The sequence below is a fragment of the Dipodomys ordii genome, unplaced genomic scaffold (assembly GCF_000151885.1).
Source record: "Dipodomys ordii isolate 6190 unplaced genomic scaffold, Dord_2.0 Scaffold15, whole genome shotgun sequence".
NCBI classification, from domain to species: Eukaryota; Metazoa; Chordata; class Mammalia; order Rodentia; family Heteromyidae; genus Dipodomys; species Dipodomys ordii.
Genome location: NW_012267231.1, coordinates 8,494,684 through 8,519,729, shown reverse-complemented (window position 1 = coordinate 8,519,729; position 25,046 = coordinate 8,494,684). Strand labels below are relative to the sequence as shown.

General features: G+C 51.1%; 1 protein-coding gene across 2 annotated transcripts in view; it reads right to left on the bottom strand.

Moving 5' to 3' along the window:
- The window catches only part of Lrrk1 (leucine-rich repeat kinase 1), a 63,328-nt gene that overhangs the window by 15,667 nt on the left and 22,615 nt on the right, over positions 1-25,046 (bottom strand). For both annotated transcript variants that reach the window (XM_013012111.1, XM_013012112.1), the window contains exons 12-24: positions 21,220-21,349; positions 20,556-20,668; positions 20,099-20,313; positions 16,388-16,552; positions 14,821-14,993; positions 13,431-13,551; positions 12,625-12,784; positions 11,490-11,766; positions 7,680-7,851; positions 4,428-4,591; positions 2,780-2,919; positions 2,376-2,625; positions 1,479-1,645 (exon numbers count right to left, since the gene is read on the bottom strand). In XM_013012111.1, coding sequence (XP_012867565.1) covers positions 1,479-1,645; positions 2,376-2,625; positions 2,780-2,919; positions 4,428-4,591; positions 7,680-7,851; positions 11,490-11,766; positions 12,625-12,784; positions 13,431-13,551; positions 14,821-14,993; positions 16,388-16,552; positions 20,099-20,313; positions 20,556-20,668; positions 21,220-21,349 — 2,247 coding nt within the window. The remainder of the gene's footprint in view (positions 1-1,478; positions 1,646-2,375; positions 2,626-2,779; positions 2,920-4,427; positions 4,592-7,679; positions 7,852-11,489; positions 11,767-12,624; positions 12,785-13,430; positions 13,552-14,820; positions 14,994-16,387; positions 16,553-20,098; positions 20,314-20,555; positions 20,669-21,219; positions 21,350-25,046) is intronic.

The following is a 25,046-nucleotide window of genomic DNA, read 5'->3' as shown; positions in this document are numbered from 1 at the left end:
AGGTTCTTGTAGGCCGATTGTGTGCCCCAATTATCTCTGTGTGTGTGTGTATGTGTGTGTGTGTGTGTGTGTGTGTGTGTGTGTGTACACACCAGTACTGGAGCCTGAAATCAGGGCCAGGGCAGTGTCCACTAGCTTTTTCACTCAAGGTTAGCACTGTGCCACTGGAGCTCCAACTCCACTTCCAGCTTTTTGGTAGTTCATTACAGATAAGAGTCTTGAGGATGTTCCTGCCGGGCTGGCTTGGAGCTCTGGCCCTCAGATCTCAGCCCCTGAGTAGCCAGGATGACAGGGCCTGGGAACACCAGGCAGGACACAGCCAGGTCTGTCCTCTTGTTGTATTCTGTTTCTTTCTCTCCTGTATGGAGCAAAAGATTTTTAAAGTTGGAGATTTGGGGTGGTTTTGTTTTCATTTCTGTGCAGGTTCTGGGGCTTGAACTCTGGGCCTGGGCGCTGTCCCTCAGTTCTTCAGCTCAAGGCCAGCACTCTACCACTTGAGCCATAGCCCCACTTCCGGTTTTCTGGTGGTTAATTTGAGATAAGAGGCTCACTGACTTTCCTGTCTGGGCTGGCTTTGAACAGTGATCCTCAGATCTCAGCCTCCTCCGAAGCTAGGATTGATTATAGGCATGAGCCACTGGCGCCCAGCTTGTCCCTTAGCTTTTATACTTAAGCTGAGAACTACCTCTTGAGCCACAGCTCCACTTGCAGCCTATTTCTGATGAATTCAAAGTAAGAGTCTCACAGATGTGGCTCAGAGGGATCTTTCCAGCAAAAAGCCCCAAAAGTCAGGCTGCCCACCTAGTGTATGCCAGGTCTGGCCACGGTGCAGACAGAAAGGGCAAAGGTGATTCCAAGCACTCATAACTAGATAGTGGGCCATCTCCAAGAGCAGCCACCAACCCTTACCTGGCCTGGCATTCCAGCTCTGCCCTACCATGCCAGGCACAAAGCAGGACTGCCACCTTCCTTACCTACTGTACCCTAGGCCGTGTAGCTTAGAACTTTCCTGAGGCACTTGGGGTTTGAACAGAGAAAGCATACATCTAAATAATAATAATAATAATGATGATGATGATGATGATGATGATGATGTCAGGTTGCAGCGGCTCACGCCTCTAATCCCAGCTACTTGGGAGACTGACATTGGGAGGACTGAAGTTGGAGGCCAGCCTAAGTAGAAAGTTTATCAGACCCCATGTTAACCAACTAAAAAGCAGGGCATAGTGGCATGCGCCTATTCTGCCAGCTACAAAGGAAACACAAATAAGAGGATCATGGTCCAGGCCGACCTGGAACGTAATCATGAGACTCTATTTAAAGAAAAAAAAACCTAAATTAAAGGGGGATAGACTCATGGTTTAAATCATAGAGCACTTGCTTAGTTAGTACAAGGAAGAAGGAAAGAAAGAAAGAAAGAAAGAAGGAAGGAAGGAAGGAAGGAAGGAGAAGAGAGCGCTGCGCTATGGCTTCAATACCTGCTGGTACGTTAGCAAAGTTCTTGAATTTCTTGATATGGAACCGCTTCACAGCCACGGGCTGGCTCTGGTAGCGGGCGCGGTAGATGACGGTGCCACTGCCGCCTTGACCCAGGACGCTGCCCTCATCCTCGCTGTGCTCCAGCTTGCTGTTCTCCAGGAAGAGCCTGCGCACACAGCTCAGGTCAGGCCGGTGACCGATCGGCCCTTGGGCTGGGAAGGGTAGTCCCCAGCCTGGGTCATTCACAGCTCAAAGCCATCCTTTGAAGGATGGACACAAGGGCCATCCTTCCCTCCCCCGCCATCAAGGCCTCCCCAAGACCTGCCTCTCATTCTTTAAGACTTGTCTTTTTCTCCAGAAATAAGGGAGCCACAAAGAAAGAAAGAGGAAGAGGAAGAAGGGGAAAGAAGAGGAGGAAGAGGAGGAAGGAGAAAGAAGAGGAAGACACAGAAGTAGTAGAGGAAGAGGAGAGAAGGAGAAGAGGATGGGGAGGAGGAGAAGGAGAAGAAAAGACAGAGGATCAAGAGGGAGAAGAAAAGGAGGAGAGGGATAGGAGAAAGAGGAGGAGGAAGAGAAGAAAAGGAGAAGAAGGAAGAGGAAGAAAAAAGAAGGAGAACAGGAGGAAGAGAAGGAAAAAGAAGCTGAAGGAGAAGAGGAGGAGGAGGAGGGGTAAGAGGAGGAGGGGGAGTGTGATTCTTGAGTGAAAAAGCTAAGGGACAGGGCTCAGGTTCTGAGTTCAAGCCCCAAGACCAACACACACACACACACACACACACACACACACACACACAAACCCTGGAGACTTTGTGGCTTGGTGGAGATGTTCCCAGGCCGGCCTGTGGCAGGGGCGTGGCCCCGCCCCACCCCGTGGGGGGCATCATGGGAGAATGCCATACCTGGCAGGGAAGTCGGTCATGAACAGCTCGGGCACCAGCTCCTGGAGCGGCACGGGGACATCTGGGTGTCTGGGGCAGGAGATGAAGTCCTTTTCGATGGCTGTCAGCACGCAGTCTTCCATGTCGAAATACTGCACCCCCTCGGATTTCTCCCCGGGGTCCGTGTGGTGGGCCCAGGACACCTCGCACACCGGGCAGGGCACGTACTGCTCCATGAGTGGGGTCCCGTCGCTTTCTGTGGCCGTCAGAGCTACGTGGGGTCAGAGAAGGAGGACGGCTTGAGTCACGTGGGTCACACGACGTTGGGTGCCCTGAGCAGCATCCTGGGACTCCAGGCCAGAGGACGTCTGTCTGCCGCTGCCTGGCCCAGAATGTTCCAGAATGTTCTGGAACCGCTTTCTTACCAGGAAACCACTGATCGATCAAGGAGTTGACATGATCGGTGATAAACGCCATCGCGGAAAAGTCTCTCATTTCTGATTGACAGATGATTTTAATTCCTCCACTTTTTTTCTTTTTCCAGTTCACATCCGAGGATTCCACACTGCAACCCAGAAAGAAGTAAGAACCCATCACCACCTTGGGGGTAGCCTCTTCACCTCCACGGTTAACCCTGACCCCAACCCACAGGGGCCCTGTGCCCTGCTGTCCAGGTGACATCTTTATCTATAAACTTTGAGTTTGGGGACCTCCTTTGTCCCCCTCTCTAGGGGTCCCCAACTCCACGAAATGGCCTAAAATGACTTTGCAATAGGGGTGGTTCTGCTCAGGGTGGTCCCTACCGCTCAGGCTTGGCCCCAGGGAAACCCCTTTGCCCTCTGACTCATGGGGTCTTGTAGCACCTAGAGATTTAAGTGTGACCTGGGAGGGGTGGCGTCTGGAGCTTCTTTCTGCCAAGGGCTATCTATCATTCTCAGGCCACACAAAGTTGCTAACACCTGGCTGTGGGAAGCCGGCAAGAAGCAAAACATGTCTGTCCTGTCACGTACCAGAGGATTTCCAGGACTTGATACAACCCACAAGATGGACATTCCCCATCCCTGTACAGAAGCTTCAAGAACAAAAAGTGGCCCAAGTTGGGTGCCAGCAGCACACGCCCTGTAATCTTAGCTACTCGGGAAGCTGAGATCTGAGGATTGTGCTTCAAAGCCAGCCGGGGAAGGAAAGGTCATGAGACTCTTATCTCCAATAAATGATCAAAAAGGCGACCAAAAAGCCAGAAGAGTGGTAGAATGCTAGGCTTGAGCAAAAGAAGCTCAAGAGCTGGGCAATGATGGCGCACACCTATAATCCTACCTACTCAGGAGGCTGAGATCTGAGGATCACAGTTCAAAGCCAGCCTGGGCAGGAAAGTCCATGAAACTCTTATATCCAATGAACCACCAGAAAACAGGAAGTGGTGCTGTGTGGCTCATATGGTAGCCTTGAGTGAAAAAGTTCAGGGACAGGACAATGCGCAGGCACTGAGCTTAAGCCCCAAAACTGACAAAATTTTTTAAAAAAGGGGCGGGGGGAGGAATTAGTCCTACCCCAAACTTATTTTATACCCTCTCCTCTTTTCACAGTTTATTTCGAAAAATTCACTGTGAATATGAAGTCACTGCATGTGCTGATCATGCATTAAGTCTGTTGATCTGCCCCTCTCTCTCTCCAAAAAAAGAGAAGGGATTAGAGTACAACTTACTGAGTCAGTTGGAGACTCAAGACTGAAAAAGTCCAAGAGCTCTGGGGGGTGTGGGGGGGACTGGGTGGTTCCAGCTCAGGGACTGGGCTCAGTGTCTGCCATTTTGTTCTCCAGCCTGACTGTGGCCACCATGTGGGTCTCCCCACCCCCACAAAGGAAGTGTAGGCGGGACGAAGATGGAGGACTTCTGGGACATTTGCAGGGAGGGTCTCACACTTCTAAAACACAGCCACAAGAAGCTCTCTCAGGAGTAGAATTCTGGGCAAATGGATGGGTCATGTGCAGGGATGTGTGTGTGTGTTGGGGGGGGGGTGTTGCTGCTATGAGGTCATGCTGGCCAGGGTGGGTGGGCTTCCAAGCATGCTCACCTGAGGTAGCCCCCATCAAAAGTGACCAGAAGCCCTTCCTGCCAATAGATGGTCTGGTTTCTTTTCACTCGGAATGTGCTGCAGCGGTTTCTCTGGTTGCCTGTGAAACTGTAGATGGCGACTTTCCTGTTCCTGCCTCTAGTATTCTTCTTGTTTTCAAAAAGCTGAAAGACAAGACAAAAGATCTGCTTAAGTATTCCAGGGGCTCCTCCGTCGCTTGGCCTTGTGCAGAAGGAGGCCAGTCTGACCCCCATCTTGATAAGTCACCCGATTTCCCCCCCACTATGGCAGCTCCCTCCTCCTTCCAAATTAAAAGCCATGGACTCCGTGGTGGGAGGGGGGGTATGTGTGGGGTACTGTGGGAACAGATTTCCCAAGCCATTGGAAATTGGTTTTTCTTTAATAAAAAACATTTTTTTAAACCTTCTCTGAGGAGGGGAAAAAAATCAATGTTATCTACAATTAAAGCAGAGGGATCATTAAGATTTTGGTAACTAGGATTTCAGAATTTTTTTTTTTTAAGCTGGGCACTGGTAGCTCACGCTTGTCATTCTAGTGACTCTGGAGACTGAGATCTCTGAGAATCACAGTCCAAAGCCAGCCGGGACAAGAAAGTCCATGAGATGTTTATCTCCAATGAATCACCAGAAAACTGGAAGTGGAGCTCTGGGTCCCAGTGGTAAAGTGCTAGCCTTGAGTGAAAGAGCTCAGGGACAGCGTCCAGGCCCTGAGTTCAAGCCCCATGACAGACAGAAAAAAAAAAAAGCTTCACAGGGTTAAAAAAAACAGCTGAGTCTATATTGTATTTTTAATTCTGCAGGCTTTTTGAGCTGGGGTATAGTGTTTGCCTTCCACTCACAAGACTTTTAAAAACAGGTTTACTACGCAACTAAAACCTCCCTTAAAAATATGGGTGGGTACAGATGGCTCACATCTATAAGCCTAAATACTCAGGAGGTTAAGATCTGGAGGACTAAGGTTTGAAGTCAGCCCAGGCAGAAAAGTCTTTGAGACTTTGTTTCCAATGAACCAGCAAAAGGCAGGGCTGGAGGTGTGGCTTAAATGGCAGCATGCCAGCCAAGCAAGTAAGCTGCATGAACATGAGGCCTTGGCTTCAGGCTCTCAAACTGGTGTATGCCCATGCACACACACACACACACACACACACACACAGCTATAATGGAAACTGTTGAACTTTGCTGGATCTCAGCCTTCTGAGGAGGAGCTAAGATTCTAAGTGTGACCTTCCGATGCCTTTCTCAAATCTCACCCTTCCCAATTTCTGCTTTCCAACCAAGTTGGAGTTGCAGGCATGAGCCGCCCCATCCCATCCTGACTCTGCAGGCTATGAGATGATGAGAATGTCCTCTGTGCTGGCCACCACTGCCACAGCAGCTGGGTCCCCTGCCTTGGCTCTCTGCTGATCTGATAGATGAAGAGCTGCATCCATTGCCGTGTGAATTTGCATGCCTTTGATTCCTAATGAGACTGAACTCTTTCCCCCTGGGATGTCCATGTGAATTTTAATAGGATTTCTCTCTGAATTTTGAGGGATGCTGCACCCAGCTGGGCCCCACTTGTGGACTTGGCTTCTCAGACTCTGAGACCACCCACTTAGATGCAACAGGACCCAGAGTTCAAAAGCAGGACAGAGGGACAGATGGAACCCTAGGACAGCCTGCTTTCTCAGCCGCGCATGCTCATCGGGTTATACACACATCTCCCTTCCTGCTAACACAGGCGGCAACACTTCTGCTTGATTTTCAGGCTCTTGCATTTATTCTCCTTCCTATTTAAATAAAACAGGAAGATCAGACCCCATCGTCTGCCAGGTGTCAGTGGCTCACATCTGTAGTCCTATCTAATCAGGAGGCTGAGATCTGAGGATCAAGGTTCCAAACCAATCCAGACAGGAAAGACTGTGGGATTCTTATCTCCAACGAGCCACCAAAAAGCAAGAACTGGAGCTGTGGTTCAAGTGGTAGAGCATCAGACTTGAGCAAAAAAGCTAAGGGACAGTGCCAGGCCCTGAGTTCACACCCCAGTACCAGCAGAAAGAGAGAGAGAAAGAGAGAGAGAAAGGGAGAGAAAGAGAGAGAGGGAAAGAGAAAGAGAGGGGAGGGAGAAAGGGAAGGAAGGAAGGAAGGAAGGAAGGAGGAGAGAGGAAGGAAGAAGGAAAGAAAAAAGGGAAGAAGGAAAGGGAAGGAAGGAAAGAAAAAAGGAAGGAAGGAAAGAAAAAAAGAAGGAAGGAGGGAAGAGGAAGGGAGGGAGGGAGGGAGAGAAAGAGAGGGGGAGGGAAGAAAAAAATGCCTGTCGATACCTATACTTCTGATTTGTGTGGTCTGGGGCATGGGCTGGGTTGGTTAGGGTCCCCAGTCTTGAATTCAGCCAGGATGGCAAGACCAGCTTTTAGAGTCATGGAGTCACAGCTGCCCACAGCACACCCTAGGGAAGAGTTAGAATGCCAACTAAAGGATGCTTTTGCTGAGTACTACGAATTAATTACAGGTCCCTCAATGTTGTGTCTGCGCCCTTTGATCTGAGCTATTCTCTGCTGCAATCACCTTGTTTGCAGAAGGAAAGACAAGATTCAGGGAGAGGTATCTGGTATAGAAGGCAAACAGCCCCTCCAACAAGCACTGTCTTCTTATCATCTTAAAGCAAACAGCCAAAAACTTGGGAGGTCTCCTGGTTCCCGTTCTGTTCCAGTAATAAAGAGATAACCGTTCTCCAGAATTTCTCCAAGGACAAAGTCGAGCGACTGGTCCACCAGCCACACCTGTGACCCGGACTGTTTTAACTCTGCAGCCCTTCCTCACCCCCTGCCTCCATTTCTCCCTATTTAACCTGACGCTAATGTCAGCACCCCCAAAGATGGCGGCCGATGAAGTGCTGTCTATCCATGGCTGCCTTGAATAAACCTCCTTTCTCTGCCCTTCGCCATGTCTCTTTCTTTGGCCTGTAGGGGAGAGTGGCTGGATCTAACTTGAGATTCCTAGGCTTTGGGCTTGAGGTCTAAAACCCCATTTCAAGTCCACCTCTCTGGAGCCAGAACTGGCTGGGGGTGGAGCCAGAGTGGTGCTCTGGTCAGGTAAGCGTGCAGGGAGCTCTTGGAATTCCTGCTAACAGGATGTGAGTTGTCCAAGCCAGGAAGATGACCCCATACCTCCCCTCTGCAGAGTCCTCCTGCCCTAACTCCTCCCCTCGGCAGAGTCTACCCGCACGCCTCCCCTCCACAGAATCCGCAGGTACCTGCAGGTCCATCTCTGCCAGGCTGACCAGCATCCGTGCTATGAACCTTTGCCAGAAGCCAACAGGCACGAAGCTCATCTTAAACACCCGCTGGATGGCGTTGGCCCTGGGGTGTCGCATACCGTGGATGTCCAGTCCTGGTTTGGAGGGGAGGAGGTGTGGCAGGAGGTAGCTGAAACATATCAAAGGGACCCGTGACCGGCTGACATGGCGGCTCAGGCTATAGGTCATCTCAACTAAGCCTATGGCTGTGTGTGTGTGTGTGTGTGTATTGGGGCTTGAACTCAGGGCCTGGGCACTGTCCCTGAGGTTGTTTTTTTTTTTCCCCTCAAAGATGGCCCTCAGCCACTTAAGCTACAGCGCTATTAACTGGCCTTCTAGTAGTTACTTAGAGATAAGAGTCTCACTGCCCAGGCTGGCTTTGAACTGTGATCTTCCTATCTCAGCCTCCTGAGTAACTAGGATTACAGGTGTGAGCCTGTCTGAGCCCACAGAATTCTTTTTTTTTTTTTTTTTTTTGGCCAATTATGGGGCTTGAACTCTGGGTCTGGGCCTGGGCGCTGTACCTCAGCTCTTCAGCTCAAGGCTAGCGCTCTACCACTTGAGCCACAGTGCTACTTCCAGATTTTTTTCTTTTTTGCTTATGTGGTGCTGAGGAATCGAACCCAGGGCCTCATGCATGCAAGGCAAGCGCTCTACCACTGAGCCCTTTCTTTAGAAAGAAAGGTAGTCTATGTGTGCTAAGAAGCAACGCCCCCAAAGGCAAAGGAACATGAGCACAGTGAAGAGCACACATGCATCAGGCTTTCCAGGAGAAAATCTAGAATGATGTGCAGGGGAGATGTGAACCCAGCTATGATCATAAGAAAATCAGCTACGAGGCCGAGCGCCGGCGGCTCCGAGCTACTCAGGAGGCTGAGGTCTGAAGATTATGGTTTCAAATCAGCCTGAGCAGATGAACCTGAGAGATTCTTACGGCCAACTAACAAGCAAAAAGCCAGACATGGAGGTGTGGCTCAACTGGTAGAGCATTAGCTTTTAGCAAAAAGCTAAGGGACAGAATCCAGGGCCTGAGTTCAGGTCCCAGTATTAGTGAGGGATTGGGGGAGGGGGAAGAAAAGAACAGAGCGAAGTCAGACACAACAAACAGTTGATTCTCAGCAAACTGGGCTGTGGTTAGGGAAGCGTTCGCATTAGCTGTGGTTGTTGAGAGGGGAAAACAAACACAGCTGCACAGTTCTGGGGACAATGCAGATACTGGGGTTGGAGGAACGGTGGTTTGAATTTTTTTGGCTCCTCAAAGTTGTTTATCGTTCTTAGCCAACTGAGACGACGCCATTGTCTTAACAACTTAGTATGCAGCTATTTGGTGCAAGAGAGGACGTTTTATGAGGCCATCATAAAAACCCGCTGCGTCACTGGATGACCAAGGGTGCTGTCTGTTATTATTTGAAACAGCTGGGGCCTGAGGGGTCCCTGTGTGTGTCTAGAGCCGGGGTAGTTGCAGGGCCAGGGGGGACAGGGTGGTCATGGGCAGGCCCTGAGTGTGCAGAAGTTAGATTCTTTTCTTAACAATGGGTTTTGTCTTCAGCGATCCCCAAGTCTCTTAAAATCAATTCACTTCAGTTCAGTAAATGTATTTGGAAATTTCTGGAAGAAATTTCTGTCTCAAAATTTTATACAATTGGCACTCTGTATCCATGATCCAAGTTTTCAACTAATCCCAGACTGAAGATAAAAGATTTATTTTTTTTTAATTTGAAGCTGGGCCCTGGTGGCTCACACATGTAATCCTAGCTACTCAGGAGGCTGAGAGCTGAGGATCGTGGTTCAAAGCCAGCTCAGGCAGGAAAGTCTGTGAGACTCTTACCTCCAATGAACCACCAGGAAACCAAAAGTGGAGCTGTGGCTCAAAGTGGTACAGTGCTCAGGACAGTGCCCAGGCCCCACAGCAGACAAAAAGTAAAAATAAAACTAAATTGGAGCCTGGAGCATTGGTTCATGCCTATAATTCTACTACTGAGGATTGAGTCAGTGCTGGGACTTGATCCCAAGGCGCTGTGCTTTTTTGCTCAGCTTTTCCCCTCACGGCTAGTACTCTACCATGATTCTCAATCCTGAGTAGCTAGGATTACAGGCAGGATCCACCAGCTCCTGGCTCTCAGTTCCTCAGGGAATGTCTCCATTTATCCCTCAGCTCCCAGTAGGGGGCGCTCATCAGTTCTACCTGTGTCATAATCCAGGCTGCACCTCTCACAGGACAGGTGTCCCGTGCAAGTGTTTTCCCACGTTCCCTCTTGTAGCCAGGTGCCGGGTGAGGTGCCAGCACACCAGGCACACAGAGCAAGGGCTCCGTGCGTGATATTTTGGAGGAAAGGAAAACTGACTTATTTGGGGGGTCTTGGGGGACCTCCCATTTGCTAAATGAATGCTCTACCGTTCCGGCGAGCAGTCCCTTTTTTGCTTTGGTTACTTTTGAGATCGAGTCTTGCTTTATTCCCGGCCTTGCCTGGACTGTGGTCCTCCTATTTACGCTGCCCATGGTTGTGCCCATGGTTGTGCCCATGCATGTGATCCTGCAGCTGGGGTTGCGGACACAAGTCACCATCTCCAGCCATTGGCTCAGATGGAGTCTCGAGAATTTTTATGCCAGGGTTGGCCTCGAACTGTGATTCTCTTATATTTTCACCTGTTGAGTAGCTAGGATTACGGTTTTGAGCTTGCTCATCTATCTATCTACCTACCTACCTATCTATCTATCTATCATCTACCTATAATGTAGCTATCTATTGATTTATCAATCTAGCTATCTATCTTAGGACTCACAACCCTCCCTCTTGTCTCAGTCCCTGGGGTTCTGGGATTACAAGAGTATACCACCATGCCTAGCTAGGTAGGGATGAGTTAGAAGCCAGAAAGGAAATGAAGAGATTGGAAATCAGGCTGGCTGTGGAAGGCAGATCTCATAGGAAATGGACTTCCTGGAGAGCCCAATGTGGCTGGCCAGTGAGCAATTAGGGGCTGGGAAAGACTCCCCCCAGCAGTGAGCCAGGTGGGACTACAAAGATCCATTCTTCATGCATCTGGATAATGTACATGGGTGACCCCCGGGCATGACCCAGCGTCCACCCAGAAGCTGGGCTGTGGCTCAGGCTTCTCTAGAGAGACAGACTCAGGTACATGGCCTGGGGTCTTTCCCAGAGTCTGTGGAGAGATGCGGAGCTTCTGCCTGCAAGAAGGGCAAAGACTCAAAGGCTTATGTGTGCTTTGGGGGTGGGGATGGTGCTGTAGGTTCCCCCTCACCCCCGTGAGCTTCTGAAGGACTCAATGGTTCCCCGGAGGTCTGCAAATGCAGGACCCGGATGAAAGAAGCAGACGATGTCCTCCGTGCTAATTCAGAAAGCAAGGTGGCAGCATGCTATGAGGCAGCTTACGGCAACAGGGGCTAGACGGAACGTGTCCAGGGCATCTTGAAACCACTGCCTGTGCTAAGGTGCAAAGCGTCTGCTATTCCTGGCTGGGGGTAGACCCAGACACCCCACTAGCAACAGCACTGCTAGTCCTCGGGAGGTGTGAGATCCAATTCCAAGTACTGTGCGTGTATTAGCTAATTTAATCCTCACAGCAGCTATCATTCTCCTAAGCCACAACATTACCTTCATTTGAAAGGGAGAAGAAATGAGAAGGCAGACATTAATGATCCCTGTCAACCCTCTGGCTGATTCGATTGCTCTACCAAATAGAAATCTAGACACATAACCAGCCCTCTGTACCGTGTAACCACGCAGCCCAGGCTAGGGGCTTGCTCACCTGTCGTTGGCAACGGGCAACGCGATCTCGAACTTGGCCAGGAACTGGAAGTACTGCTCCTCGGTTTGCTGTGTGAAGCCGGTCCCCACCAGCAGCATCCTGAGGTCTTCCGCTCGGATCACACCGTTCTTGGCCACTGATCGGGAGCCTTTAATGTTAAAGATCCTCTGCAGACACTCGGATAGCCAGATGGGGTCAAGGAAGTAGAGGTTCCTGAGGCCGTGGCTGGTATCGGGGAAGTGCAGCAGTGTGCCCGTCTCTATGAGGAAGTTCGTGGCTGTGGGGTGGAGGAAGAAGATGGAGTTGAACCCCAGGGCAAAAGGAACTCCCAGGGGGGAACAAGTCACTAACTTCCTGGGAAGAAATGACACAGGCAGGTGCTGGTGGCTCACACCCGGAATCCTAGCTACTCAGGAAACTGAGATATGAGGATTGGGGTTCAAAGCCAGCCCCAGCAGGAAAGTTCATGAGACTCTTATCTCCAATGAGCCAACAGAAAACCAGAAGTGGTGCTGTAGCTCAAGTGGTAGAATGCCAACCTTGAGCAGAAAGTGCATGGGCATAGCACCCAGGCCTTGAGTTCAAGCTCCAGGACTGGCATTATCATCATCATCATCATCATCATCATCATCATCATCATCATCATCATCATCATCATCATCATCATCAAGGCATAAGCAAGGCATCTTTAAACAGATGCCCACACCAAACAAGATGATGGACGCAGCTAATTGGTTGATGAAGGTTGAGCAGACGCTGGGAGAAAGCTAACCCTCTATTTCCACAGCAGTAATGATTCAGTAGTCACTAATTCAGGGATTTCGGCCACCTCATAGAATAAACTGCTGTGAACAAGGAGCATCAGTTGTACTTGCTTAAACCCCGACTGGTCTGTCTGCCCCAGAGGGCGGGGACCAGTTCACTTTGCTTGTGTGTGTGTGTGTGTGTGTGTGTGTCCTCAGTGGCTCAAGGAAGCTAGATTTGTAGTTCTTCCACTGATAATCGACCCCCTGCCCTGTCAAGTATGGAAGGTTCTTGGGCCTCCCCTGGGGGGCCCAGCCTCCCTATGTCCCCATACCTGTGCCCGCTGGCCACCCAACACCCTCTCCTCCCCCCCCCCAGCCCCTAGGCCCACCGGACTGCAGGTCTTCGTAGTCTTTGAGGTCGTTGCCCGGTGTCTGGTCGACCAGCTGCTCGAGCTGCCTGTCGGTCAGGTACTGCACCTCGTCTCCCAGGCTCCGGCGCTGCTGCTCTGCCAGCACAGCCTCCTGCAGGTTCAGGTAGCTCCTGGGGGTCTGGAGACAAGTGGGTCTGAGCTGGAGGAGCCTCTGTCCCTCCCCAGCCCCCCTGGGTCCATCCACAAAGGCTGTGTGTGTGTGTGTGTGTGTGTGTGTGTGTGCTGGTACTGGGGCTGGAACTCAGGGCCTGGGCGCTGTCCCTTAGCTGTTTAACTCAAGGCTAGCGCTCAACCACCTGAGCCACACTTCCACCTCCAACATTTTGCTGGTTCATTGGAGACAAGAGTCTCACAGACTTTCCTCTGAACCGTGATCCTCCCACCTCAGACTCCTGAGCATCCAGGATTATAGGCGTGAGCCATGGTGCCTGGCTGATCCACTGATTTTGTGTTTGTTTTTGTTTTGTCAGTTGTGGGGCTTGAACTCTGGGCCTGGGCGCTGTCCCTCAGCTCTTCAGCTTAAGGCTAGCGCTCTACCACTTGAGCCACTTGAGCGCCACCCGGTTTTCTGAGTGGTTTATTGGAGATAAGAGTCTCATGCACTTTCCTGCCAGGGCTGGCTTTGAACCACGATCCTCAGATCTCAGCCTCCTGAGTAGCGAGGATGACAGGCATGAGCCACCGGCACATGGTCTTAAGGAGAGGAGGAGAGAGCGCTGACCGCAGGCGGCAGCCCCCGTGGGGTAAGCGGGCCAGGTACCCACCAGCCTCCCTGCCAGCCGCTGGCAGCCGATGGTGCTGCCCACGTCCTTCATGTTGCAGGCGACGTGGAAGAGCAGCTGCCGCAGGCCTTCCAGGCCTTCCAGGCTCCTGCAGGAAATCTCGCTGTGTGTAGAAAGATCGGGGCCTCATCATTGCTCCAGCAGAAGCCCCAGCTTCTCTGTCTCCCAATCCCGCCCCAAAAGCTTCACCCTTAGAAGCCACAAGGCTCAGAGGACTCAGGCCCAAGATATGAACAGGATGGGGGGGGATGGAGAGGAAAGGGGTGACATTGCGTTTACTAGCTGTTGAATGCCAACTCCTTTGTACAACGACTTAAAGATAATTAATATATATTAATATGCATATTAATATATATGATATATATAATAATTTTTTTTCCTAAAAAGGCCTTGCTGGGTGCCCAGCACCTCGCTGGGAGTCCCACACCTGCTGCTGTGATGGTGTCCCAACTTAGCTGAGTTTATAGAGAAAGAGCAAGGTCAGGCGTAGACTTTCAGTGGAACTTCCAAAGATCCTAGCTGGAAGGAGACAGGACTCAGGCTGGCCCCAGAGATCTGAGCCAATGCCTTTATTATTACCAACACTCTGGGGGTTCCTTTGGGGCATCCCAGGAGGCCCCAAAAGTCCAGTTCTGAGGTGCGGGTTCTTTTTTTGTTTTTGTACTGATCCTGGGGCTTGAACTCAGGGCCTGGGCACCATCTCTGAGCCTTTTTGCTCAAGGCTAGCACTCCAACACTCTGAGCCACAGCGCCACCTCCAGTTTTCAGGTGCTTAATTGGAGATGAGTCTTATGGATGTTCCTTTCCAGGTTGGCTTGGAACCACGATCCTCAGATCTCAGCCTCCTGAGCAGCTAGGATGACAGGTTTGAGCCACTGGTGCCCAACCAGTTCTGAGTTTTGATCTAGCTTTGCGCCAGGCCCCTACTTATGGCATTCCACCCTAAGTGAGGGACCCTGAGGGGTACCCACAAAACCACAGCAATGCACCTTTTCTTCACCCAGCCTCAGCTTCTCCATCTGCAAAGCGGGCACCCACAGCCATGTAACTTGTGGGTTATCTGAGGGGCAGAGCTTGGGCACTGGTGCTACCTGCTCTGATCCATCCCCTCCCACACCCCGCACCCCTTCCCCACGCCAGCTCCTTCCCGACTCCATGCTGCTGTCGGGACCTCTGGGACCCGACTCCAGGTCCTGAATCTGCCACCCAGGGTCTGTCCTGGGTTGGAGCTCTGTGGCTGGCTCAGGGGCACTGTGGCCATGTCTTGGAGCCCCCCGGCTTCTGTGGCCTTTGGCTCCTGGCCCTGGGGTGAGGACAGGACCCAGGCCCAAGCCCTGGCCTCACAAAGACAACCACCCCACGAGGCACTCACTGCAGGTGTTTGCAGGTGATGTCGGGGAAGCCGGTGGCTCTGGCCCCCGAGGGTGAGCGGCAGAGCGCCAGCACGTAGGCACGCAGGGTCGCCACTCTTTCCACGCGGAATTTGGCCTCAATCAAGTCCAGGTGCGTCCCGACCACCAGCACCACGGCGTTGGGGGCCTTGGCCTGTGGGGAGGGGGGGAGGCGGTGTGTGAGACCCCATCTCCAGCCCTGCACTGAGCTCCTGGGGGCTGAGGCGTGTCCGGGCATGCAGCTGCGCTCAGCTGGCTTCTGTGGCCTGGCACCTCGCAGGCTCAGGGTGCAGTCGAGGGGTGTCAGGGGCCCCCATGATCTTCTCCACACAGGGAGGTGCTGAGTTCAGCTCATGGGCTGGGAAATCTGACCTTCCAGAAAGCTTCCATCAAAGGTGGGACTTCTCTTTTCATGCATTTGTAAAGATTCTCATTCTCTCTCTCCCTCTCTGTCTGTCTGTCTGTCTCTCTCTCTCTCTCTGTCTCTTTCTGTCTCTTTCTCTGTCTCTCTCTCTCTCTCTCTGTCTCTCTTTCTCTAGGACTGTATTGAGATTTGAACTCAGGGCCTGGCACTTGCTAGGCTGGCATTTGACCACTTGAGCCTTAACTTCCTTCAGCTTTGGTTTGTTTGCTTTTCTGGCTATTTCTGAGCTAGGCTCTTCTGTCTGGGCTGGCCACAAATCATACGCCTCCCACTCTTACTTAGCCTCTTGAGTAGCTGGGATTACAGGCCTGAGCCACTAATGCCAGCCTGGTGATGTTTTTAACCTTAGCATACATTTCCCTTTACACGATGTACCCCGTTAACCCTTCCCTTACTCTCCTTTATCTCCTCTCCTCTTTCCTAAAACAAGTCCAAGTGGTTTATTGCTCTATTTCCATACGGGCAGATAAAGTGCTTTGAACATATTTTACCCTCCTTCACCCTCTGTTGGCCTTCTTATCACCCATCTGCTCCTAATATCTGTCCTAAGTCTCATAGCGCCTGTTTCTGAGGGTTTTTTTTAAAGTATACATTAGTTGTACCAAGGGACTATGCCATAGTATTTTGTGTGTGTGTGTGTGTGTGTGTGTGTGTTGTGTCTGGGCTTCTTTTTCTCGAGGCTACTACCCTACCACTTGAATCACAGCTCCACTATTATTATTATTATTACTATTATTATTAGCTAGCTAATTGGAGACAAAAGTTGTATGGACTTTTCTGCTCTGGATGGCTTTGGATCTCGATCCTCAGCGCTCAGCCTCCTGAGTGGCTGGGGTGACAGGTGTGTGCCACAGGCTCCTGGCTTCTCTTATGTTCAGAAGCATCCCCTCTTTTGTCCTGGCCTTTCTCCACCTTGTGGGCTGTTACACTTCCAGCGAAGAAGCTGCTCACGGGAGCGCTCCAGCCCTCAGCTCAAGCAGGAGCACAATTCTGGGGCGGGGAGGGGGGGAGGGCGGTTAAAAATGCATAGTGCGTCCCGTTGTGTGATCAGTGTGGGGGTGCTTCAGAGAAGGGGGGTCCCCACGCCGCGGGGGCCTGGGCTGGGCTGGAAGGGCTGTCCTCACCTCAATGTTGAGCAGCCAGAACTGGAGGCTGGCCACTGCCTCCTCCCCCAGCGCCAGGTTCCACACCACCACGTACAGGGCCTTGTCCGTGAAGAAGCACTGGTTGACGGTCGCCATGCTGGTGGGGCCACCGATGTCCCAGACGTTGAACTCCACCGACTCCACCTACTTGAGTGAGGCACCACGGAGAGGCGTCTTACAGACCATAGACACCATCAAGAAAGCCACTCGTTTTGAATGAGTGTGGTGGTGCCTGCCTGGAACCCTGCTACTTGGGAGGCAGAGATAGGAGGGTCGCCATCTGAGACTAAATGGGCAACACTGCCAGATCTGAAAAGCAAACTTGACATGCCTGTATGGAAAACAAACTAAAAATTTTTAAGAGGCAAAGAAAGGATAACTAATACAATAACACAATACTATAATAATAATAATATAATAACACAATACTGTGGAATTTGTGAAATTTATGTCATCACTTAATCACAATAAAAACCTGCTAAAAATAGGGAAAAAGTCAGGGAGCAAAAAAAAAGGTAATGTTATGGTTGGTCACGTTTTGGTAGATTATGTTGAGCTTGATACTAATAAAGTTCACTTGAGACGTTTCTTTTTATGTTGTTTAAATTACATAGTATTTGACCCCCAAGACGTCACAGTTCTGGAATCATAGTTCACTCACTGACTAGATTCTGCACATTTTACAAGTGAATTACCATTGAAAGTTGCTTATCCTTAAAGCCTCGCTTCTACTATTTTTTTTACTTATTTTCAGTTAGATTTTGTCTCATAAGAAAGTAGTTTTATTAAAGTATTTTTTTCTAATTTTAAAAAAAGAGGCCAAGGAGTAGGGCACAGAGCAAGAGGCAGGGTGTTAGCTGAGCAAGTACGAAGCTGAATACCAAAACAACAAACAAACAAACAAAACCCAGAAGACGGATAGGGGAGAAGAAAAGAAGAAAGAAGTCTACTTTGCATCTGAAAAAGACAACCACAGAAAAGTTATGGGCATTCTAGGATATCTCTAAGGTCTCAGTAACCCAGGCAATCGAAAGGGGTCCAGTGACATGAGAGTGGACTTCTAGAAGCTTCTATCTTGCGACTAACAAAGCAGGGATGTCAGAGACCATTACAGTCATCTTGGAGGCTCAGGCTCAGCCACAGATGGCCAAGAGCATCTCGAAGGGAGCCCCCACCCCCACCCCAAGCTGACATCACAGCCCCCATGGAGGTGGGACCAGTCAGATGGAGGAGGCAGTCTTGGAACTTGTGTGGGTCAGAGGGTGGCGCCCACCAAGGAGGATGGGAAACTCCCTGGCCCAGAGCCGGCTGGGAAGGCTGTGTCTCTCTCTGTGAGGTCAGACTTAGAGCAGCTTGGGCTGCTATGGATGAGCTGGAGCCAGAACCATTTCCACTGGGCAGTGTTTTTCCCACGGACAGAGCAAGCAGGCCTGGGTTTGTTTGGTTTTTATGGATAAAAACGAGAATGGAGAGCTGGCTCCAAGCCAGCTAAAGGCCAGCTACAGTGAGGGGACCTGGTGTCTCAGAAGCCCTGGCCCCTGTCCTTCAGGTGAAAGGGGAGGGCTTTGCTGATGGCAGGAAGGAAATGGATGGGGAGAACTGAAGGAGGAATTTCGGCCTCAGGCATCAGCTGGTTGAGACCAGCTGGGGAGAGAAAATGAGTCAGCCCAACTCCGTCCTGCACCTGGTATCCATTAGCTGACTTGTCTCTCCCTCACAAACAGAAATCCATTCTTTGGTTTTTGGTGCTAAGGATAGAACTCAAGACTTTTTTTTTTTTTTTTGGTCAGTTGTGGGGCTTGAACTCTGAGCCTGGGTGCTGTCCCTCAGCTCTTCAGCTCAAGGTGAGTGCTCTACCACTTGAGCCACAGAGCAATTTCTGGTTTTCTGGTGGTTTCTTGGAGATAAGAGTTTCACAGACTTTCTTGCCTGGGCTAGCTTTGAACCGAGATCCTTAGATCTCAGCCTCCTGAGTAGCTAGGATTATAGGTGTGAGCCACTGGTGCCCTGTTGACTTTTTTTTTTTGGTACCTATCCCTGGACTTGAACTCAGAGCTTTGCACACTTTTTCTACTCAAGGCTGGTGCTTGACCAGCTTGAGCCATAGCTCTCCTTCAAGGCCCTAGTGCTTTGAACATGCTAAATTCTCCCCCACTGAACTGCACCACCACCCCCGCCCGCCCCGTCTTGTCTTAAGAATGTAATATATAGTCAGAGTAAATGCTTCTGTTCTCAAACTGGATGGCCCTGATTTGGGAAGTGGTTCTGGATGAGAAATTCTAGCAAAGCCCCATTTCTTGCTGGCGCTGTATTTGGGGACGGCTGAGAAAGGCCAGCCCCAAAGTCTTGCCCCTTGGGCCCCTGAATCACCCCAGGGCAGAAGAAACAGCACCCAGCAGGAAGGATCCCACTGAGACTTCTTACCTGAGCTGCGAGGAAGGGCTCACCCTAAAACCACTAAGTCCATGAATGCATTCCCCCCTACCACCCCGAGATTTCCCATGCCCTTTTGTTCTTTTCAGAGCAGAAAACATGTTTCCATCTGCCTGGTACTGGGCAAGAAAGATGGCAGCCAAAGGTTTAAACAATATTCAAGTGCTCTCATTTTTACCTTTGTGTTTTTGGTAGAGCAGAGGATTGAGCTCAGGGCTAGCATCTAGCGCCCCCCTCCTTTTGTTTTTTGCATTGGCTATTTTCAAAGTAGGGTCTCACTTTGTTCCCCAGGCCAGGCTGGGCTGCGTTCCTCCTACGTGTGCTCCCTGATGTAATTGGAGATGGCAGGCATGTACCACCGTGCCCAGCCATTGGTTGAGATGGAGTTGCTTACATTTCTGTCTGAGCTGGCCTTGAACTACAACCTTCTGATCTCTGCCTCCCTAGCAGCTAAGACGATCAATGGGAGCCACTGCACCAGGCTAAGGATTCTCTCTCTTTTCCTCCCTCCTTTCCTTCTGTTCCTTTCTTTCTTTTTGTTGCGGGAGGCATTTCTGGGGCTTGAACTCTGGTCCTTCCTTGCATTCCTGCTTAGCTTTTCCCCTCGAGACTACCTGAGCCACATCCCCACTTCTGTTTTGTTTTTTGGTTTTTTTTTTCTGGTTAATTGGAAAGAAAAGTCTCTCCGCTTTGTCTGGGCTGGCTTCAAACCAGAATCCTTGGATGTCAGCCTCCTGGGTAGCTAGGGTTACAGGCATGAGCCACCAGCTCTGACTAAATAGGAATTGAACAAAGGCATTTCAAAACTTGGGGCCGAAGTGGGGACCGGGATAGCACGGGGAGGGCCCAGGGGGTGTCCCTGGCCTTCTGGTTAGGGAGCGGGGAGATGCTGGGGTTCTCCCATTAGTCCTCAGCCCTAGGGGAGCCCCTTCCCAGGTCATCTGAATCTCAGTCTTGAGGGTCAGCGGTGAGCCCTGAGCAGCTCTGTCTTTAAAATCCCCTCGAGGGGACCTAACGGACAGCCAGCCAAGTCTAACAAACCACTGGCCAAGCGCCTCAACGTAATCACGGCTGAAGCCGACAAGGTCGTGGACAGAATTGACTTTGGAACAGCACACAGCGGCCTCTGGCAGCCTGTGGGGGGAGTGGGGAGGAGAGCTGGACACTAGGCTGTGTGCAGAGGACGGCGGCCCTCCTCGACCCCCCTGGAGAGGCCCCTCCCACCCACGTGGCCGCTCCTGGGGGCCCAGCCTTGACCTTGGCCTTGGAGCCGGCCGGCCTCTGCAGCTCCCACTTGGTGGTCCTGATGGTGGCCTCGCCGTGGGTCCCCTGCGGGGCCCGCCCCGTCTGTAGGATCTCCAAGAGGGTGGACTTGCCCTGACGGGGCGGGCCGGCGATGATCATCTTCATCAGCCTGCATCTCTCCGCCTGGCGGAGCTGGGCACGCAGGAAGGATAGCACAGCTTTGGGGCCTGCGTGAAAATATAAAAGCGGGGGGGGGGGGGGACTCGTTCACAGCAGGCCCTGGCCTGGTTTGGTGGAAAAATCTAGACTCTAGAGTTGTGCTGTCTGCAAAGACACGTCCACCATCCCCTCCCGAGTCCTGACGCCCTGGAGCAGAGGGATCAGATTTACTCTTCCACGGTGGGGATGTGGGAGGCTTGGTGGGGACACGCAGGGCGTGGTGGGGACCGGCCGCGGGAACCGCACCCACCTTCTTTCCGGACGTCCGCGGGCACGTTGCCCACCTGCAGGTCTTCGATATCCAGCTGCCACAGATTGCTCAGCTGACCGAGCTCAGGAGGGAGCTCCCGCAGGCTGGGATTGCTGGACACACAGGCCACCGTGAGGGGACACACGTGTGCACACGCGCATGTGCGCACACACACACACACACCAGCCTCCAGCCTCAATGGCCTCCACCCCAAGCCTCCCACCTCAGGCCCTGACTTCAAGTATCCTGTTCAACACTGGACAGTACATAGAGGAAATGACGGCTTGGAGCTGGGGCCTCTCCCCTCCCCGCCCCCCCAATCTCTTCAGGACTACAGCACCACCAAGAGGGCTTGGGTCTCTTCTAGACAAGGCACTCTTCAACATGAATATGCCAGTCCTGGGCCTTGAACTCACAGCCTATATACTGTCCTTGAACTTGTTCCCTTCAAGGAGTGCTCTACCACTTGAACCACATCTCCACTTCTGGATTTTTGCTGGTTCTTTGGATGTAAGAGTCTCACAGACTTTCCTGCCTGGGCTGGGGGCTTGAACCAGGATCCTCAGATCTCAGCCTCCTGGGTAGCTAGGATGACAGGCGTGAGCTACAGGTGCCTCCCTGGCCCCCCAGGACCCGTACCCCATCTTTCTCCCCATGCACATACTTTCCCAGGTAGAGCTCTGATAAGTTCTTCAGCAGGCAGACGGATGGAGGGACGGCATCAAGGTGGTTGTCGTTCAGATAAAGGACTTCCAACGTGTCACCGAGGAAGGCTGGAAACTCCAGCATGTTCCCTGCGAAGAAATGACCAAGCAGGTGACCTTTTCAAAGTATCCTGGACCACAGGAGCCTGGAGACACAGGAGGGACGCAAACGGGTCCAGCCGCCAGAGGGCGCTTTGGGAAACTTGCCAAAATGGAATATGGAATAGGGGTCTCACCAAACCCAGACCCCTTCATTCCACGGGCTTCCTTGAAGGTATGGGGACAGACCCGGTGACACACGCATCGCTTGCAAAAGCAACACAAAAGAACAAAGCCCATATTCTCCACTGTCAAAGGGGATCGGTGAAGCAATGAAGGCACAAGGTGGCGTGCGTATGCATTTCACCAACAGGACTGCGACAGGAAACGCGATCAGCATTCCCTGTGTTTTTTGGTTGGTGCTATTTGAAATTTTTGTTTTAAAATATACACGTATTTCTTCTTCAATTTCTTTTTTTAAGAGCTCTTTAATTAGTAATAATAATTATTTCATTTTATTTTGCTTGTCAGGAATGGGGCCTGAACTCTGGGCCCGGGCGCTGTCCCTCGGCTCTTTAGCTCAAGGCTAGCGCTCTACCACTTGAGCCACAGCACCACTTCCAGCTTTTTCTGCTTACGTGGTACTGAGGAATCGAACCCAGAGCCTCATGCATGCAAGGCACACACTCTACCACTGAGCCACCTTCCCAGCCCAATAATAATAATTTTTAAAATGGCCTATTCTTTTTTAGGTTGTCTAAAATGCCACTCTAAGAAAAAAAAATCTGGCCAGACTCTTGACAATTCAATCGACTTATCCATTAGGCTAATTTTTGAGGTTACGAGAGTAATAGGCTAATTTTTGAGGCTACCACAGAAATCATATCAAATCTGCCATTTACACAGGCTCAGGGCATTTGCATGGAGAAAGAATACCCCTGGGTGTTGGAAGTAGGGATCAGAGTTCAGGTTTTACCAGAGTCTCTGGATGGCTTTTATTCCATGGCTACCAGCAGGGCTAGCAGGCAGGAATCGTCCTCCTAGAGCTCAGAGAATTCAAGATGGAAGCCTCATCATACAGCTCCTTCCTGCTCCCCACCCCACCTTGGGTGCCCTGCCAGATGGGTGAAAGACAGAGAAGTCAAGATTCCTTTCTTGGGCAGACACTATGTTTGATTGCTCTTGATATAAGTACCTCCTCCTTCCCTCTGGCTTTCTCTGCCCAGATCAGCAGTATCAATGGTTAACGGGGTAACTTGGCCTCAGAGAATGTTCTGGAAGAGATGATAGTGGAATACCAGGATCAATGCCTGGAAAATCTGCCCAGCCAGCTGCAAGGCCAATGTGGGAATTAAATTACTGTAGATTTTTCTTCCTTCCTTTCTTTCTTTTTTTAAAGATAGCTTCATAGCCAGGTGCTGGTAGCTCACGCCTGCAATCCTAGCTATTCAGGAAGCTGACATCTGAGGATCTTGGTTCAAAGCCAACCTGGGCAGGCAAGTCCATGAGATCTGAATTAACCACCAAAAAGCTGAACGTGGAAATGTAGACAGAGCACTACAGAGCAAAAAAAAAGCTAAGGGATCGCACCCAGATGCTGAGTTCCAGTTCTGTGTGCGTGTACACACACACACACACACACACACACACACACACACACACAGAGCTGGACGAGGACTTATCATGGAGGAGAACTTTCACCACTAAGGCTTGTTTTCTGAGAGGCACGTTTTCATGAGAGACGATCTATGCGCTTCCCCACAGAGGGAGACTGTTCTGAGCACCTGAAGTCTCTCGAGAGGCTGGCGGGCTGGAGCGGAAGCCTCAGCTCGGGAGCAGCCGCACCTGTCCCAGCCTCCTGCCAACCATGGAAACTGGGCTGGGCAGCCCCGGGCTCGAGGTATTTATGAACTGTTATTATTTATTCATAAGTTATTTATGACTCCTCCAGTCTGAATTTTACCGTAAAAACACTCATCCAAATTATTTTTGGACAAGGCCGCTGCACAAATAGAACCGCTCGAGCGCGCATAGCCCCCTGGAGCTGCACCATAAAATGCATGATTCTTTTACCCCCAGGTCAACAGCTCGACCGAGGGGGAAAAAAGGGGGGGTTTGCAAGGGACGCCCCACCCTGCGCTGCCTCCATTCCACTCAGCTGTGGACCTCCACCGCCCAGATGAAATTGAAGACACCAAGAGGCCTTTGTCATCTGCCCAAACCAACTTCGCCTCTGCCAGGGGCCTCCTCAGGGGCAGGGCCTCCTTTCCCTGCCCCCCCCCAGACATGCAGGAGGGAGGGTCACCTCCCAGCCATTTTCAGGGTTGCTCCCTGCTCCCATGGTGCTTTGCTCTGCACATCTTGACCTTCCTGTGACATATAAACTCCTACACAATGTCCTTTCATCCCTCTAAAGAACTGTCACCAGGATCCTTCAGATTCCAACGCCCAAGGATGCCCAGGGCCCTGTGTAAAGTAGCTCCTCAGACGTCTCTAGATGCCACGATGCAAACGCTACATAAATGCTGTTCATTCTGCTGTGTTGTTTTGGGAAGGGTGACAGGGGAAATGGCCGCCCATGTTCAATACTGATGCAATTTTTGTTCCCTCCCCCCCAATAGTGTCAACTGATGGTGAGTTGAATCTGCAGATGTGAAACTGCAGACACATCTCTATCTGCCCCACTGATGGTTACTTCTTCCATGGTAGAACCCTCCTATGCACAGAGGATGGGTCTACATGCATATCATTTGCATACACCACACCCACCAGTCCACAGTGGAGGAACAGGTGGACAGATTATGTTAGCTCGCTTCTTGCCAATGGGAACCTCCTGGCCTCTGTGACACTTCTCGCTCTCCCCCCCCCACATCTGTTCATGTCAGTTTCAATGCTTCCTGCCCAAGAAGCCAGTGCCTGGGCAGTAGAACAGCGATCCAAGGGATCTTTCCTTGAAGGCCGTTGGCTTTAGAAGGCCAATTTTGACCAAAGTTGCTCTCACAGAGGCAGAGAGTAGAAGTGCGGTTACCCGGAGAGCTGGCGAAGGTGTGGAGATGAGGGCTGCGGAGAGCATGGCCCATGATTGCATTTGTATGGAAGGTGCAACTCCCAAAGTTCTACAGACAACGGGGTTGATATGACTGACCACAGATGATGGCATATAGCAAAAATGTACCTGAAAGGAGTCCGAATGTCCCCAACACAGAGAAATGGCAAACTAGGGTGAGGGAAATTCCATTTACCCTTAATCTGACCACGATGCACCATCGCCAATGCCCTATGAATATGTACAATTACTACATGACGAGTAATAATAAAATTATGCTATATATTAGAAAAGAGAGGCGGCACGGATGGCTCACGCCTGTAATCCTAGCTGCTCAGGAGGCCGAGATAACACAAATAACCATTGTGAAGCCAACCTGGACAGGAAAAGTCCATGAGACACTTATCTCCAACTCATCAGCAAAAAGCCAGAAGTGGAGGTGTGGCTCAAGGGGCAGAGCACCAGCCTAGAGTGAAAAAGCTCAGAGACAGTGCCCAGGTACTGAGTTCAAGTCCAGTACAGAAGAGGGAGGAGGAAGAGAAGGAGGAGGAGGAAGAAGAAAGGAAGAGGAAGGAAGGAAGAGGAGGAGGAAAGGAGGAGGAGGAAGGAGGGGAAAGGAGGAGGAGGAGGAGGAAAGGAGGGGGAAGAGGAGGTGGAGGAGGAGGAAAAAAGGAGGAGGAAGAGGAGGAAAGGAGGAGGAGG